The 17755-nt window shown below is 47.0% G+C and overlaps 1 protein-coding gene across 2 annotated transcripts in view; it reads right to left on the reverse strand.

The window, feature by feature from the left end:
• Positions 1–1259: 1259 nt before the first annotated feature.
• The window catches only part of mid2 (midline 2), a 95415-nt gene continuing 78919 nt past the window's right edge, over positions 1260–17755 (reverse strand). For both annotated transcript variants that reach the window (XM_052066474.1, XM_052066466.1), the window contains 2 exons: positions 2201–2408; positions 1260–1859 (listed from right to left, as the gene is read on the reverse strand). In XM_052066474.1, coding sequence (XP_051922434.1) covers positions 1427–1859; positions 2201–2408 — 641 coding nt within the window. In that variant the 3' untranslated portion in view covers positions 1260–1426. The remainder of the gene's footprint in view (positions 1860–2200; positions 2409–17755) is intronic.

Here is a 17755-nt window from a genome sequence, read left to right on the forward strand (position 1 = left end):
TGGACAGCTGAAACTTGACAGGAAAACACAATCATGCTATGACGTTGAGACAGTTCAAGTGTAAAATCTACCTCCTTCTCTAATCATCATTATCATGTTTTTTGTTGTTGTTTTTTTCAAACACCCACTTTGCAATATTTTGTATGATTAAAAACCACAACATAATACTGTACCTTTGGGAAGTAGCAATGTGGAGAACAGTCCAGTTATCACTTTCCCATAAAGATCCATTGATTTAACGGCAGCTACTTACAATAAACACTAATAGCGGGGAAGTGTTATTAAATAGTGTTTTGTGGATTTATGGTTAATAAACAAAGTAAACTTCTGTCATAAATAAAATGTGTCTTTTTCAATAAAACTCTTATTATACAGGACAGATAATGCAAATTTGACCCTCTTATGCAAACAAGCCTATTGGGTCAGTTCCTCGCATCCAGTCAAGGAATTTACAGTAGATTGTGAGGAAGTGATGCATGATCTGTGATATTTGTTGTTTTGGGTAATTTATAAAACAAAATGTATTTTAGTGACCCCATGAGTCAAGTGTTCCATGCAGAAACTCTTGCCTTCACTCTTTTGGACTTCTGCCAAGATTGAGGTCTGGAAGAAAGTAATCAAGTAGGAAGAGCACGAGACGTTAAGAAAAGATGACGCCTACCAACAGAGCAAACCCTCTTCTTCAGTCAGTACGTTAACATGTGCAAACGTGCAAAGCTTTTTGATTTTTGATTTTTTTTATTTTTTAAATTGCGACTCACACAGGACCAGTTAGTCGCTTGGAATGGAAAGTCAAAGCTAACTTGGATTCAAGTACCTACTGATTGAGAGTCATGACTTGGAGCACATACAATATGTACTGTTGCGTGCATGTCACTTATGTTACCGTCAGATGATCAAATCAATGATCAAATCAAGAATATTTTTATGCTGTATGTGTGGGTGGACTTTAAAAAAAAATATATTTTACTATTTCATTACAATGACAGCTTTGCATGGGCGCAATGAAATGAAAGGCCTCCAAGTATGGAACATCCATTTAGAATTCAGTTTCAACCGTGCTCTGCAGTGATTGGGATGCACTTCAATAAAAGGACACAAAACATCTTCGAATGCCATGTAAACGTACTGAGCGAGTTTGGGATGTTAATGTCAGCTCCGTGGAGGTTTCCAATTTTTCCAAGTTTCCAAACTCTGATGGCATAATTAAGGTGTTGTCTGATTTCAAAGGTCTTAAGGACTGAATAATTTTCTCAAAGGTCCTAAGGACTGAATAATTTTCTCGAGCGGTGTGTACATTTTGACATTTTTCTACATACAGTAGAAAGTACGGTAATTAGGTCCACTCTAGATGCAGCAGTCACGCTGACCACATGGATCAGTCCACCACTGGGAAGGATAGGACTGTCCTTAGTGTTGCGTGCATTCAGTGGCAGGATTTCATCCCGGTCAAATAAGGGGACTCTTGTCGGCACAGGCCCATCTGCTGCTGCTGCTGCTGCTGCTGCTCCTGCTGATCCAGAGACATTCCCTCCACAAAATCTGGCACGGGAAGCCCTGAGAGGATCATGACCGACTTGTTCCAAATCATGAAGGTGGGTACGACGGGCAGGAGGAAGGAGATTTCAAAGGTATGAATGTGCTGGGAGTTCATGGCGTCGTAGAAGGAGAGCGAATTGTTGTCATAGTCCAGCAGGACACCCAGACGCCTCAGCTGCAGGCTGGCCTCTACCAGCATATCCTTGCCGTCGTGGCGCACCATAAAGTTGTTGTTGCAGCGTGAGAACACCCACGACGACGAGTTTTTGCCACTCCATTCATTTTTAGGGGCTGATTTATAAGACACGCCGATGGCATACCTGCAGGGATAGAGGCACATTTTTGGAATGTATTCGCCATCTCGAATCAGCGTCCTCCTTAATTACTTGCATAGTCAAGATGCCTCATGCTGAGGACACACAAGGCAGCCCTTTGGGTCCTTCCTGCAGGAAGCGGTCTACTTCAGAGCCAATTAGTGCTAAGGATATAATTAGGGTAAGTGTACACACGGTGCTGTTGTGCTCCTGTGTAACAGCCTGGATTAAAACTCCCAGAAGAAAGATACGATTTTTCACTTCACCAAAACTCTTTGCAGGCTTATATAATGCACTCATAATCATGTTTGTGAAGGTGTGTGCGTGTGTGCATGTGTGTTTCTCACCATGTGGATGCTCCCAGCAGAACCTCCCAGTAGTGACACCCGCTGTCAATGAACACATTACCGGCGGCGCCGTATGAGCCCGTTCCACCAAAGCGTTCGGGAGTGTGACTCTTCTTCAGAGAGCTCTCGTCCTTCTCCATGGTGAGACAGTCGTTGGAAAGACGCAGCTTCTTGTGCGCCGTTTTGGGATCCAATTTGAAAGGCTGACCTGCCGAAACACCAATACAATTGGATTGATGATGGATTGATTATTGTCAGCACCACCCTGAGCCTATTCCAGGGCCAGCAGTTGCAAATTCACCTATTGGTGGATCTTTTCCCAAAACCTTCGTCTGTTATTTGCAGGAAAAAACACATATGGTGTTTTGTGGGGTTAAGCCAAACAGGTCTGCCATCTGGTGGCATGCTGGTGCCAAGGAAACAATTTAAAGTGAGTTGAGGAGCTTCGTTTGGACAAAAGCAGCCCTTTGCCAACCGTGCTGTATAGTGAACTGCTGTTTGTGGGGGATAGGGACCGAGGGAACCGAGGGAAATTGTAGTTCAATTCCTGGTAACTTGGGATTTGGGAAAAGTCACTATTTGGCTTAAAGTGAATGGATGAACTCCTGAATTCATGCATTGGTGTTGGTTTTAAAGACAGCCAGATGTTGATTAAACTTCCAAAGTTCCAAAGTCTGTTGGAGAAGAACATCGATAAATCAGCGGCTATGTGCCAACATCGATTATCTTCTGAATCTACAGAGACCTGCTTGCTTGAATCCTGATGCAATAGAAGATCAGTGAACTGTTATCATCAGCAGAAAAAAACAAGCGCGACGATTCACACTTGTGCCATCAAGTCAACATGAGAGTAACGGCGCAGAGCCACTCCTATCTTGCCTATTGTTGTTATCACGCAATGGTGTGGACAATCTAGGAGCTGTGGGGGAAGAAATGAAGACAGCAGCTGCACAAAAGGGAGCAAAAAAGAAAAAGTGGGCTGAGAAGTGTTTGCAGGGAACTCAAGGAGAGACATAAGGGAAAAGTTATTTGCAATACTAGGAAAGTGCAGTGGAAACTTCAAAGCTTCTCGCAGGCTTTGTGAAAACATTTCATGAGAGTGGAGGAAGGCAGCCAGTATCCTCCTCTGTGCCTGCCATCATACAGACTTGAAAATTAGCAGAAGGAAACTTTGAGCGGAGTCGGAACGGTGGAAATGCTGCTATCATTTTGCTCCAGTTTCGTGTGAGATGTCAAAGACGTCTGGGAGCTGAAATGCAACACAGTACATATGCGTAAAATGCATCAAACCATGATTGGAGCGGATTTTGGCTCTGTTGGCTCAAACGTGCAGGCATAAGAACTTTTCTAACATCTACTTTTCAGGTCAAAGTAGTGGGATTTGAGTGACCGTTGAGAGGGTTGTGGTTTTAATACGTTCAGTGGACATGCCCCCAGCTTTTGAGAAGCAACAGCTGATTTTTTTCATTTTATTTTAAAGCATTCAAATTTGGCAGGATGGTTAACAACTCGCTTCCCTGTAGTGTTTTTAAGTTTATTTTTGTCAAACCTTAAATTTGAACATTTCAAGTCCTCCTACCTTAAAAAAAACAACAACCATACTGAACCTTTTTTCTTTTTCCTTTTCTTGCTTTTGTTGGCAGTTCAAACTTGGTGCAGGTTGTTGCTCTTCCGAGCTTTGTGCCGTTTATGCTCCAGTTTTAAGTATTCACATAATACCAGCAATTTGGGCAAAACGGCTGGGGGCAGGGGGGGGGGGGGCAAACGAGGTGAGAGACAGTTAGAGGTGAAGAGTTGAGGGGATAACTTCGGGCTGAAGATTGTCACGGTAAACTGGTCGGAGGTCAGCTGCATCCCTCTTTGACCTGACACTTAACTCTGACACCTCTCGCCGGTTGGCTCCCTCAGCCTCCCACGGCTTAATGAGACACAATGAGCCTCCCGATGTCCTCGCTCTCTGTGTCCTTCCCTTCATCTCTCTTCCCCCCCACCCCCCGTCCTCTCCATCTCATCCTCTCATGTACACTCCCCTCCAATAATCCGCCTGCTGAGTGAAACTGCTTGTGGATTTGAGAGGACGAGGCCAATGTGCTGCTGGCAGCCAATTACATTAATGCGCACGCTTCTTTGAACTGCTTATCGCTGCCAGCGCAGCCTCTTGCAAACACTGGGGCCCTCTGTCATGGCTTTCCAAGGGACGAATCCTGAGAGCCTGGGCCGACTGAGGTTGGAGGGGAGAAACGTAAGGACAAACACACGTGCGAGTTGAACCAGCACAAATCAAACACACAAGTTCATGAAGCTGTGCCAGTTAGTTCCGAGCAAGTTTGTGTCGTTCAATTGTTAAGCTTCAATCATTGTTGTGATGCTGATGATCGACTCTGAATTGTGTGTGTGCATTTCCAGTTGGCTCTCCCTGTGTTTTGCTTTGTTTCTCCAAGGCGGCGCAGGGAGGAGTTGAATGAGGAGGTGTGCGCCGAGGAGCAACTGGCCATCAACTCCAAGTCAGTAGGCCTGCGGCCACACGAAGGAGGGCGCAGATTCTTTCCCATGTTTTTGCTGTTTGCAGTGCTTCATCGTCTCACTCCCTTTATGGATTGGTACCAGTGTTTTGTTTCTAGCATGAAAATCAGTTTTTTTCCCCCCTGTTCATCCTCCGAAGAGCGCGCCTCGGACGCTCTCGAGGTCACGCCGAAGATGCCGCGGGGGACAAAACGAGGAGGGTCTCGGACACGAACAACGCGGGGGTTCCTCTCCTTGCTCTCCTCTTCCTTCTTTTTATCGTTTATCTGAAGTGTGTCACTGATGGTGTGGTGAAAATGAGTTTTATTCTCCTATATATCAGTAGCAATTGATGGACTGTATACAGTTGAGCCTCTTTTCAACATACCCGTTTACAATGTTTCAACCCCTGGATCGCACACATTTCAAAATCCCGGTTTCACATCATTCATTTTCCATTTGCCTACAACAAACACCTTTATGACGTCAACTTCATGATAACAACCAGATTTCTCCCATCCAGTAGTGAAAAGACCTTCATTACAATGAACAGTGGGAAGGCAATTGCCGCTTCGACCTTTTTTACGAACAAAATGCACAGTGCAGGATTCCCCTTCATTGCCCAGCAACGCTACAGATCGTCTTGTCCATTGTTGTACTTCCACAGGCCTGGCTCACATGCTCTCAGAACACGTCTGGTCAACAGGAGGAAATCTTGCTGCCTGTGAAGGCTGAAATTGTCTGTCACATTCAAAAGGGAGTCTCCCAGACCAAGCTCAGCTGAGACAATGAAGTGGCAAAGGTGATGATTTCGACAATCATCCGTAATAGCAACAAAATCATGGCAGAGTTCGAGGCCAACAGATTGAAAGATGAAGATGATCGTAAACGGCTTTGGGGCGCGGCACATCACATCCTGAACTGGAGAAGGCACTTTTTATTTGCTGACTGAATGTTTTCAGAGCTGAAGTAGGCACGTTATAGTTGTTTGTTTCAGGTGGAAAATATTTTTTCCCTCATACTAGGTTCCCATATTTGTACCGTAATTGACATGTGTTTACATCGATAAATGTTCATACTGTATTATACAGCATAGTTGGAGGCCATTTTATTGGAAATGGTTATGATCTACCATTATAATGTACTGATTCACTCTATCCCTCGAGGTACGTTGTAACAAGGTTTGACGAGGTTTTAGTCTTTTTTATACCTGGTAAAATTACAATTTTTACTCGACCAAAGCATTTATGTTTGTCTGTTATCCTCCTTATAAGTAGCATCTTATATAATAGTTTTCTCATTTTTTTTAATTTTTCTATGACCAAACCATATCTACTCAATAGCATTTTATTTGCTATTGAGTCTTTGAATAAGTTCTTCAACACGCCAGTTCTGCTTTAGGGTCCAACTAATCGCTAATTGTTACAATTGTAACAAGTAGTGAAGATATTGTCCAAGGAAAACAATAAGTGAACGGCTGCGAGCTTGAAACTTGTCCGTTCCGATTTATTGAGGACAGATACAAAGCATGTGAACTTCTGGCATCAAATTGCGGCATCAAGCAGTTTGCTTTTACTCTGCTGTGAGGACGCACCAATTAAAGACGTTTCAAACTGTCTACCAACGTGATTGCGGCTCTTTGTGGGGCTGCCTTGAAGCAGTGCATTGTTCCAGACTGCTAGGGCTTCACTGTTAAACACATAAAAGACTGAATGATGGAGAAAATAGGACACAAACAAAAGGGGCCTCTATTGCGGGATTCAAAAAGCAATTTGAATTCAACTTCATTCCGTTGGGTCTGGGTTGAACAACTTGCAGTGCCATATATTTTGGAAATGAAATCATTTCCCATTAACTGAAAATTACTTTTACCAAAAAAAAAAGTTGAAAGTTGAAATCAAATTCATGTTCTGAAAAAGAACTACAGCAGATCGTGATACACTTGAACCAGCACAACTGCAATAAGCTCACACCCCACGTCTGTGAGGAATGCTATTTTGCATCCGTGCCAGAAATATGAAATATTTGTCTTTCACTCTCCCTCAACACCTCATAACCGTCACCACCATCTCCTCTTTGCTCTTCTCCTTCCAACAACCAACTGTTTACCTAAAGGCCTTTGAGTTAGTTTGATGTCTGTCATCAGGAATGCATGCTGCATCATGCCGGGTAAACATTATCGCAGGCTCTGAGAGGAACTAAAGAGCTTCGTGTGCCCCCCTCTAAAGGCACCTTAACTAGTGATTTTTTTTAAAGCTTCGTTAAGGTAAAATGTCACATCTGGGGGCCAGGGCACACTTGCTGCATTGCCACATATGCACATGCAAACAAACAGAATCGGGTACTTTTCCTCAACGACAACAATCTCATGCTTGAAGATCAACAATTTTTTTTCCCGACATAAATACACAGCGTTTGTTAATTACAGACATTTACACATGCATGTTCATAGAACATTTCCTTACGCAACATATGCTTCATGTTGGCTGCAAAGCGAAGAAAGGATGTTCTGATGCTATATGCTTAAAATAATACCGTACGTAATAAACAATTTCCTTTTTACAGTACTGGTAATTTTGGAAAGTTCGAGAAGCAGGATAAAGGATTTACTTCAATGTATTAAAAAGGTGCATTTGTGAAATTATCAAGAAGGTTGCTTTGGACTTCACAATTGGTTTGCTAGCTGGAAAAAAAGATGTACATCCTCTATTATTGGATTTCCACCAAGTGTGCATCCATGCTCGATGTGATGAAAATGTGAGCTTCCGGCTCTGCCTGGCTGGCTAGCCGCTGACCTGCAGCAATCAGCACGAGGCTGCAGAGATGCGGCCACACCCATCTAAATCCGCACATTTCTCTATTATGATACAAAGTAAACGGGTCGGCTGTCTGCTCATTAAGAGACCGACTGATGTGGAAAAAAAGTGAAAGTGGTTCTTGTTCGGTGAGCAGATGCTCTAATTAAGTTGTGTCGAGCTCAAATGTTAGCTTAATTCAATTTCATGGCCAAAGTATTGTGATTTCAACCCCAAAATGATGACTGTAATTTTGTTTCCAGTTTTCCTTTGGTGGAATAGTTGAAATGGAGCATAATCATGGAAGTCAATTATAGCAAAGAAGCTCACATCACTCTTATGTTTACCTGATGAGTTTGTCTAATGTGTTCATGCTACATTCAGAGAAAAGTGAAATGTTACAGAGAAAGTGCGGGTATAATAAGTAACATTAACTTGTGATGCAAGATGTGGCAGACAAGTTCTGGGATTGGTGTCATAAAGATTGCATACCCAAAGTAAAAATGATGCGCGCCCCCCTCCCCTTCCAATGTGGGCCAGACTATAATCCATCAGATCGACAAAGAGCACATTGCTGCTACAGAGCTGTAGAGAATCCCAAAAGAATCTCTGCACGAAGTGGGCAGAGAAGAAAAGTGTGTTACAACTTCACGGGGTTGACTTGGAAGTGAAAAACCTGTACAACCCTATTTTTGTGCCAAAACAGAAAATCTGTGAATATGCGGGTTCCGAATTGCCAATATGCAAGGGTCGACTGTTGTATTATCATCAGTCACCACGAGATGGCAGATCTGGCTTTAGTTGCGCTTACACCGGGTCTTCTACTGCCCTAAACTACAAAGTGAGTAGGCCTAATAGTATATATTTTTTCTTTTTGTGGATTTGGAATGATATGCAGATCAAATATAGGATCACAACAATAGTAACAGTGAGTGACTTGATTTTAGGGAAAATAATGTACAAAATGAGTTCTTGCACTTAATGCCATTTTTTGTTTCTGAGATTTTGTGGCGTCCGTGAATGCTATTTTTCATGCGAGCGAGCCATTCATACTGAGAAAAAAAACAAACAAACAGTATGCGAGTATTTTGTTGTTTGCTTTAAACCCTTTGTTGTTGGGTGAAGAGAGTGGATAGTTTATACATGCATTTAAATGTATGCATTGATGTATGATCTAAAATTACATATATTAAGAGCATGTATTTTGCCCATAATTAAAACAGCATTTTTGTCAAACACGTTAAGCTAAGCGGGTCATATAATCGATGGATGGATGGATGGATGGATATGAGACGCGTTTGGAAATTCACTCCGATGCCCGTGCACTCTGAGTGGATAGGAAGGGTACTTATGTGGCCCACCCAGTAGCACTGATGAAAAAGCATTTTAATCGCACAACCCTGTGAAATACGATGACATCCACCCCACGTCTGCGGAGCGCACAATCTGTCTGCCTGCACCTTTATCAAATGCATCTGCGCCTCAACTTATAGCTGCTTTTAGCTGGTCAAAAGATTAATCTAGTTTCTGCCACCAAATTGTCAGGTAAGCCATATTTTTGTCATATTTGAAATACATTGTAGGTGACACAAGTCCTGGAAAGTTTCTGACACACCTCATATGCTGTAGCCCAGTTTATTTTCTTCACCCGTGCGGGTGACTGGGGACTCGACTGAATTCATGGCTAAATAGCAGAAGCTTGAGGGCACTCATATCTGCAGACACTCGTCCCTGCAAAGAGCTATTTGGTGTCTTCAGTGCACTCTCCTCTCACGCTTTATGTCATCCACCTTCTTACTCTTCTCATCCATTTAGAAATTTCTGATGCCACTTTAGGATGAGAATGGATGGACCAAGGCCCGTGTGAGGTAAATGGAGAAAAAGAGGTCACAGCGGTAAAAGGTCACAATTGTCGACCCTCCCCTTTGTCATACTTAATTCATACATGCTTCACGATGCTGTGACATATTTAGCAGTGAGTACCCCAAAGCACTGTAAAATTTTTATCAACAATAGTAGGGTGCTGCATTGGGCCATCATCAGGTTTCACCGTTTGAGTCTGCAGTGACCTAAAAGCCGGTGAAAGCCTTTAGAGTGTAACAACAACATGGTTTTAGGTGGTGTTTCAATCAAGTCCACTGTGTTGCACGAGACAGCCAATGGGTGAAACCCGGAAACAATCCATCACAAGAAATTTTAGAAAGCCTCTCCGGTGTTCAAATGATCGCAGCTTTTCTGCTTTCCAAGAGTGAAAAGCTGACAATCAGCCCGGCGGCATGGAAGGATTGGTTGGTAATCACTCTCCCGAACAACAACATATTCAGGTCACCTTTTGCGTTAACACAATAAAACACAAACTATGCTGTTAAAAAAGACGAGTGAAGTGATGATTGATATAAACATTGGATCAAATCGCAGCTTTGGGTCTGAGAAAAAATATCTAATGCACATTTCGGAATTTCACAATCTATCTTAGAGTAGCTTCTGAAACTCTTTCCTAACCATCACTTTGCCATAAAACCCAAGGTTCTGACATGGAAAATATTTCCTCCAGGCTAAAGTGACAGATGGCTGCTAGAATGGAAAGATGAGCTGAAGAAAAGGGCATAACAAGATCTTATATCCAAGACCAGAGGATCAGAGGACATTGTGCCAGGGAGGAAAGTGAAGAGATTAACACCCAGAATGAGAGAGAAGAAAATCCAATTTGAAGAAAACAAACCATTGAAATACAGTTGTGCCACCTCTTTATATTTGGAGAACTTTTATTGTGAATCATGTCACTGAAGTTCACACTTGAACAATGCATATTGCCTCTTAATTAACCATGATTAAAGACAAAAGTGCATTTTTTTAACTCAAAAGATAATGGCATCATTTATTTATGGTGCCATATGTGCATGATACATTTACACAGAGGACATCTAAAAATAAACCCTAAAACTAACATCATTTCCCCCGATTAGAAGGATATACAGCAAAAACACTGCAACTCACAAGACTCATCCATTTGATTTGCATTTGCTACTGAAGCACACTCAACATTAAGCAGTGTGTTTGATTGGCCTCTATAACATATAGTATCATCTTAAATCCTATGGACTTTTTATTTTTTTTAATGGGACCAACATTACTTGACACTCAGACACACCATTTGAGAAGATGGAAATGATAAAATATACCGATGTGAGCCCAAAAGTAAATCAGGTCGCTCGGGTCATTTTAACAAAGACTAACCGTTATAATGCCAATAAAGGAAGCCTTTACTGCTTGTGGTGTTTTATGATCCAGCAATGACGGCCTCTTTGTGGAAACATTTGAAAAGGGAATTCTAAAATACATCATAGGGTCAATAGAAGCATGAGGTTGAAAACATACATGTCACGTTGTGCCCGAGGCGATGAAAGATCGCCTCGTGCACAACAAAATAACGAGGTGGATCCCAGGTAAAGCAGACACGAAAAGATCTTGTATAAACACAAAAAGTTTTTAATAACGAACAGAAAGAGCCCGACAGGGAAAACGGTAACAAAAAGCGCTGGTCAAATAAGGACCAGGAATAAGGAAAACAACCGAAAACGCTCGCTAAAAAACAAAGTGCGAGGAAGTACTGAATAGGTAATCTAAAGAAATACAATTTAGAGGCAACGCGAATAACAAGAGTGATGGCCGTAAGGCAAAAAGGCAACGAGTAGTTATCAATCGAGGAAATAGCGCGAGAGAACAATGGCACGGTAAGGAATTCTCCGGCAGTGAGTGGACTGCTGGAGCCTCTTAATAAAGGAGGATAATCAGCCCGAAATTACGGACAGGTGTGCAGTTGGCGGAGGGAAAAGCCCGCCACCTGCTGGCGGGCACGTGACATGACAGTACCCCCCCCCTCAATGGACGCCTCCCGGCGGACTACCCGGCTTGGACGGATGAGCAGCGTGGAAGTCACGCAAAAGGGACGGATCAAGCATCCAGGAGCGGGGCACCCATTGCCGCTCCTCCGGCCCGTAGCCCTCCCAGTCGACCAGGTACTGGAAACCCTTGCCCCTGCGCCGAGAGTCCAGGATGGCACGTACCGCGTACACCGGACCACCATCGACCACCCGCGGAGGTGGCGGCGGAGCGGGAGGAGGCGCCAAGGTGCTGGAAGACACAGGCTTGAGCAGGGAGACGTGGAACACGGGGTGAACCTTCATGGAGGCCGGTAGCCGGAGCCTTACTGCAACGGTACTGATGACGGCCTCGACCTCGAATGGTCCAGTGAATCGGGGTCCCAGTTTTGCAGACGTGCCGGCCAGGCGAAGATCCCTCGTTGCCAGCCACACCTTCTGTCCCACCACATATGAGGGCGCCGGGCGCCGGCGACGATCTGCGATCTGCCGGTTCCGGGTCGCAGTGCGGGACAACGCAGCCCGGGCCTCCTTCCACACGTGATGGGCCCGCTTAAGGTGGTGCTGTACAGAAGGGACCTCCACCTGCCCCTCCTGGGATGGAAACAACGGTGGTTGGTACCCGTAAGCCGTCATGAATGGTGATCTGCCTGTGGCGGAAGAGACGAGGGTGTTGTGGGCATATTCCACCCAGGGTAAGTGGTCGACCCAGGATACGGGACGGTGGAGGCACACACAGCGGAGGGCCGCCCCCAGATCCTGATTGGCGCGCTCGGCCTGTCCATTGGACTGGGGGTGGTATTCCGAGGTCAGGCTGGCCGTAGCTCCGAGGGACCGGCAGAACCGCTTCCAGACGCGAGACACAAACTGGGGCCCCCGATCCGACACGATGTCCGCCGGAATGCCGTGGAGACGGAAGACGTGTTTGATGAGGAGGTCGGCGGTCTCCAGCGCCGACGGCAACCTGGACAAAGGCACAAAATGAGCAGCCTTGGAGAAGCGGTCCACGATCGTGAGCACGACAGTTCGACCCCGGGAAGGAGGGAGGCCCGTGATGAAGTCCAGAGCGATGTGGGACCACGGGCGAGGAGGAATGGGCAACGGCTGGAGCAGTCCCGCCGGAGGTTGATGGGACGACTTGCCGCAGGCGCAGGAGGTGCAGGCCTTGATGAACTCCGTCACGTCACTACGGAGCTCCGGCCACCAGAACCGCTGGGCGACGAGTTGCACCGTCCGGTTCACCCCGGGGTGACATGCCACCTTGGACCCATGTCCCCACTGCAGAACCTCAGATCGGAGGGGGGGAGGTACGAACAGCCTCCCCGCTGGGCACCCCGCCGGCACCTGAACCCCCTCCAGGGCTGCCTGGATCCGCTGCTCAATCTCCCATTGGACGGCCCCCACGATGCACTGGGTCGGGAGGATGGTCTCCGGGGATCGGTCCCTCCCCGCAGGTTCGTGGAGACGGGAAAGGGCGTCGGGCTTAGTGTTCTTAGACCCGGGAGAGTAGGTGAGGACAAAGTCGAACCTGGTGAGGAAGAGGGCCCACCGGGCCTGACGGGCGTTTAGTCTCTTGGCGGAGCGGAGATAAGCGAGGTTCTTATGATCCGTGTAGACCGTGAAAGGCTCCTTTGCCCCCTCGAGCCAGTGCCGCCACTCCTGCAAGGTGGTCACTACTGCCAACAGTTCACGGTTGCCCACGTCGTAATTGGACTCGGCAGCACTGAGTCGACGGGAGAAGAAGGCGCAGCGGTGCAGCTTCTGGTCGACCGGAGAACGTTGGGACAGCACCGCACCCACCCCTGAATCCGAGGCGTCCACTTCCATGATAAAAGGAAGATCAGGGACAGGATGTTGTAGTACGGGGGGACTTGTAAACGCCGCCTTCAGGTTCGTGAACGCCGCATCCGCGGTCGGGTCCCACTTAAATGAGATTTTAATGGACGTAAGGCGGGTTAAGGGGAGCGCCTTCTGACTGTAACCGCGGATGAAGCGTCGGTAGAAGTTGGCGAACCCCAAAAAGCGCTGCAGTTCCTTGCGATTGGTAGGAACCGGCCAGTTAGTGACTGCACGCGTCTTAATGGGGTCCGCCCTTAACCTGCCCTGTTCGATAATGAACCCCAGGAATGAGATGACGGGGACATGGAATTCACACTTTTCTGCCTTGACGAAGAGCCGGTTTTCCAGTAGACGTTGTAGCACCAGCCTAACGTGTTGCTGGTGCTCGTGTAATGACCGGGAAAAAATCAAAATGCCGTCAAGATAAACGAAACAAAAAATGTTAATCATGTCCCTTAAAACGTCGTTGATCAGGTTCTGGAACACGGCAGGAGCGTTTGTCAGCCCAAAAGGCATAACCAAGTATTCGAAATGACCCAGAGGGGTCTTAAAAGCTGTTTTCCACTCGTCACCCTCCCGGATGCGAACCAAGTGGTAAGCGCTGCGTAAGTCTAATTTTGAGAAAATGGTGGCTGATTGTAATGGGGCGAAGGCGGAGTCCAACAAGGGTAGCGGGTATCTATTTTTAATTGTAATTTCGTTTAATCCACGATAGTCTACGCAGGGTCGCAGGGTCTTGTCCTTCTTCCCTACGAAGAAAAAACCCACCCCCAACGGTGAACGCGATGGTCTAATGAGACCTGCAGCGAGCGAGCTGTTGATGTACTCCGTCAACGCCTCGCGCTCGGGTTGGGACACCTGATACAGCCGCGAGGTCGGCAACGGAGCGCCCGCCTGCAGGTCTATAGCGCAATCGTAGGGGCGGTGTGGGGGCAAAGAGCGTGCACGATCCTCACTGAACACTTCCTTAAGATCCCGATAGCAATCCGGCACTCCGTCAAGGCAGATCTCCTCGGGGGGTGTGACACGTTCGTGCTTCCCGACGGCCGATTGTAGACAGTGTTGATAACAATACTGGCCCCATCTATCTATTGCCGGGCGTGCCCAGGAAATCACGGGGTTATGTGTCTTAAGCCAGGTTAATCCGAGGACGATCCGAGCGTTGCGGGACCGCATTACGTAAAACCGGCGATGCTCGATATGATTGCCGGAGAGTAGAAGTTTTAGCGGCTCCGTTCTATGCGTTACTACCGCCAGGAGACGCCCATCAAGATCACGAACCCGCTTCTTATCCATCAATTCCTCCAAAAAACAACCCAGCTCGGACGCGAGATTGGTGTCCATTAAACAGTCATCCGCTCCTGAGTCTACCAGGGCCCGAACCCGCCTTGAACGGGGCCCACCAAATATCTCCCCCTCGAGCTCAAGTCTGTTGGGGTGTCCCGGTCGCGTGTCGACTCGCCTAGACTCGGGGGGTGACGCGCGGGGTCGTGACTCACAGTTCTCGGGGTGGACATGGAATGACGACCCCGGATAGCTGGTTGCGGCGTGAGGAGATGGTTGAACGCTGTCAGTCGTCGCTCGATCGCTGAAACGACGCCTTCCTTCCTCCGCACCAACGTCCTTGCCTCCCAGCTGCATCTGTTCCTCCGTGGATGTACGCCGGAACTGGAACCGGTCACCTCCACGCTCCCGGCTTCGCTCCCTCAGGCGATTGTGGAGGGAGATGAGTAGGGAGAGGTCGATTAGCTCCTCCAGGTCGGTGCTGTGGTCGCGGGTCGCCAGCTCGTCCTTGAGTTGAGGGTTTAGTCCGCGGCGAAACAGACCACACAACGCCCGATCACCGTATCCACTCTGGGCGGCCAGGATCCGGAACTCGATGGAGTAATCTGCTAGCGATCGCTCTCCCTGGTGGAGGGCGAGTAGCCGGCCCTCTGCCTCTCTGCCCCGCACGGGATGGTGGAACACCCGGCGGAACGCTGCCACGAAGTCGGGGAACGAAGTACGGAGATTCGGCTTCGCGTCACTGGTTGCTATCGCCCATGACGCCGCCGGACCTGTCAACAGACTCATAACATAAGCCACTCTCGCGGCGTCATTAGCGAAGGCAGATGGTTGTTGGTCGAAAATGAGGGAGCATTGGTGGAGGAAGTGTCCACACTGCCCGTGCTCACCCCCGTAGCGAGGGGGGTGTGCAAGCGATGGCTCCCTCGTCATAGTAGGATATGAGGGCGCTTCAGGAATGACTGAACGAACCCCGGGGGGAGATGGTCCTTGCTCCTCCACCCGGACCAACCGAGGTTCTAATTCATCGAACCGATGAGCCAGCATGGAGACCGCGCCGCGGAGTTCCGAAAAGGCTTGGCCGTGCTGACTCATCTGTTGCTCTTGTCGGGAAAGAGCGGACAATATCTTTTCGAGGTCTGCGGGATCCATGGTGGCCGGAGAATTCTGTCACGTTGTGCCCGAGGCGATGAAAGATCGCCTCGTGCACAACAAAATAACGAGGTGGATCCCAGGTAAAGCAGACACGAAAAGATCTTGTATGAACACAAAAAGTTTTTAATAACGAACAGAAAGAGCCCGACAGGGAAAACGGTAACAAAAAGCGCTGGTCAAATAAGGACCAGGAATAAGGAAAACAACCGAAAACGCTCGCTAAAAAACAAAGTGCGAGGAAGTACTGAATAGGTAATCTAAAGAAATACAATTTAGAGGCAACGCGAATAACAAGAGTGATGGCCGTAAGGCAAAAAGGCAACGAGTAGTTATCAATCGAGGAAATAGCGCGAGAGAACAATGGCACGGTAAGGAATTCTCCGGCAGTGAGTGGACTGCTGGAGCCTCTTAATAAAGGAGGATAATCAGCCCGAAATTACGGACAGGTGTGCAGTTGGCGGAGGGAAAAGCCCGCCACCTGCTGGCGGGCACGTGACGTGACAATACAACTGCATTATCAAGTATGCGGGACTGTATGTGGTCTGCTCAGGTACTTTGATGTTGAATTCATCCGAGCAGGCCTAAATGGACTTTGGTTTGTCATGCTAGAACATAATAGGGCATGTTCCTGTCTGTTTCTACAGAATTGGAAGTAGTCAAACTGAAAGTGTTTTTGTAGGATGGGATATGCATCTCAATACTTTTGTATTGTATACATGTACACCACCTTTGCTTTTCTTATTGTGGCTGCACAGTGATGATATATATATAAATAACATTTTAAAAAATCCTCGTCTCACCCCTTGGGTAGTGTCCGTCCCTCATTCAGCTCGGGTCCTCTACCAGAGGCCAGGAAGCTTGAGGGTTCTGCGCAGTATCCTTGCTGTTCCCAGCACTGCACATTTCTGGACTGAGATGTCCGATGTTGTTCCCGGGATCTGTTGATCTAGTTTGGGGGTCACTGCCCCGAGTGCTCCGACCACCACAGGCACGACTGTCACCATTACCTTCCAGGCTCTCTCCAGCTCCTCTCTGAGCCGTTGGTATTTCTCGAGTTTCTCGTGTTCTTTCTTTCTGATGTTTCCATCACTTGGGACCGCTACATCCACTACAATGGCTTTCCTCTGCCCTTTATCTATGATCACGATATCTGGTTGGTTCGCCATTACCATCTTGTCAGTCTGGATCTGGAAGTCCCACAGGATCTTCGCTTCATTCTCCACCACCTTCGGAGGTGTTTCCCATTTTGAGCTTGGGGTTTCCAGTCCATACTCGGCACAGATGTTTCGGTAGACTATGCCAGCCACCTGGTTATGGCGTTCCATGTAGGCTTTCCCTGCCAGAATCTTACACCCTGCAGTTATGTGTTGGATCGTCTCAGGTGCCTCTTTGCACAACCTACACCTTGGGTCTTGTCTGGTGTGGTATATAATAATAATAATAATACATTTTATTTGTGGGCGCCTTTCTAGAAACTCAAGGACACCTTACAACAAGCAGTTAAAAATCACGAGTACAATGTTAAAAACAACATCAAATAAGATTAGAAAAAATACAACAAAAATAAATAAATAAATAAAATAATGGCTTTATGGTCCGAGTGAATAGGCTTGTCTAAACAGATGTGTTTTGAGGCTGGATTTGAAATGTGTTAATGAGTCTGAATTACGAAGGTCAGCTGGGAGTGAGTTCCAAAGCTGGGGAGCAGAGCGACTGAATGCTCTATTTCCCATGGTGACGAGGCGAGCAGGGGGGGGCAGAGTGGAGGACAGAGGAGGAGGAACGAAGAGAGCGGACAGGCGTAGGAATATGGATGAGGTCAGAGAGGTATGGAGGGGCTAGGTTATGAATGGATTTGAATGTGAGGAGCAGGATTTTATATTGAATGCGGTGTAAAATGGGGAGCCAGTGGAGATGTTGGAGGACAGGTGTAATATGGTTTATGTATGGTGTGAGTGTGATAATGCGGGCGGCTGAATTTTGGACCAGCTGAAGCTTATGGAGGGTTTTTTGAGGGAGACCCAACAGAAGGGAATAAATCGAGTCGCGAGGTGACGAGGGTGTGAACAAGTATAGCAGTGGACTGATGGTACATCCCG

This window comes from Hippocampus zosterae, chromosome 1 (assembly GCF_025434085.1).
Source record: "Hippocampus zosterae strain Florida chromosome 1, ASM2543408v3, whole genome shotgun sequence".
In the NCBI taxonomy this organism is placed as follows: Eukaryota; Metazoa; Chordata; class Actinopteri; order Syngnathiformes; family Syngnathidae; genus Hippocampus; species Hippocampus zosterae.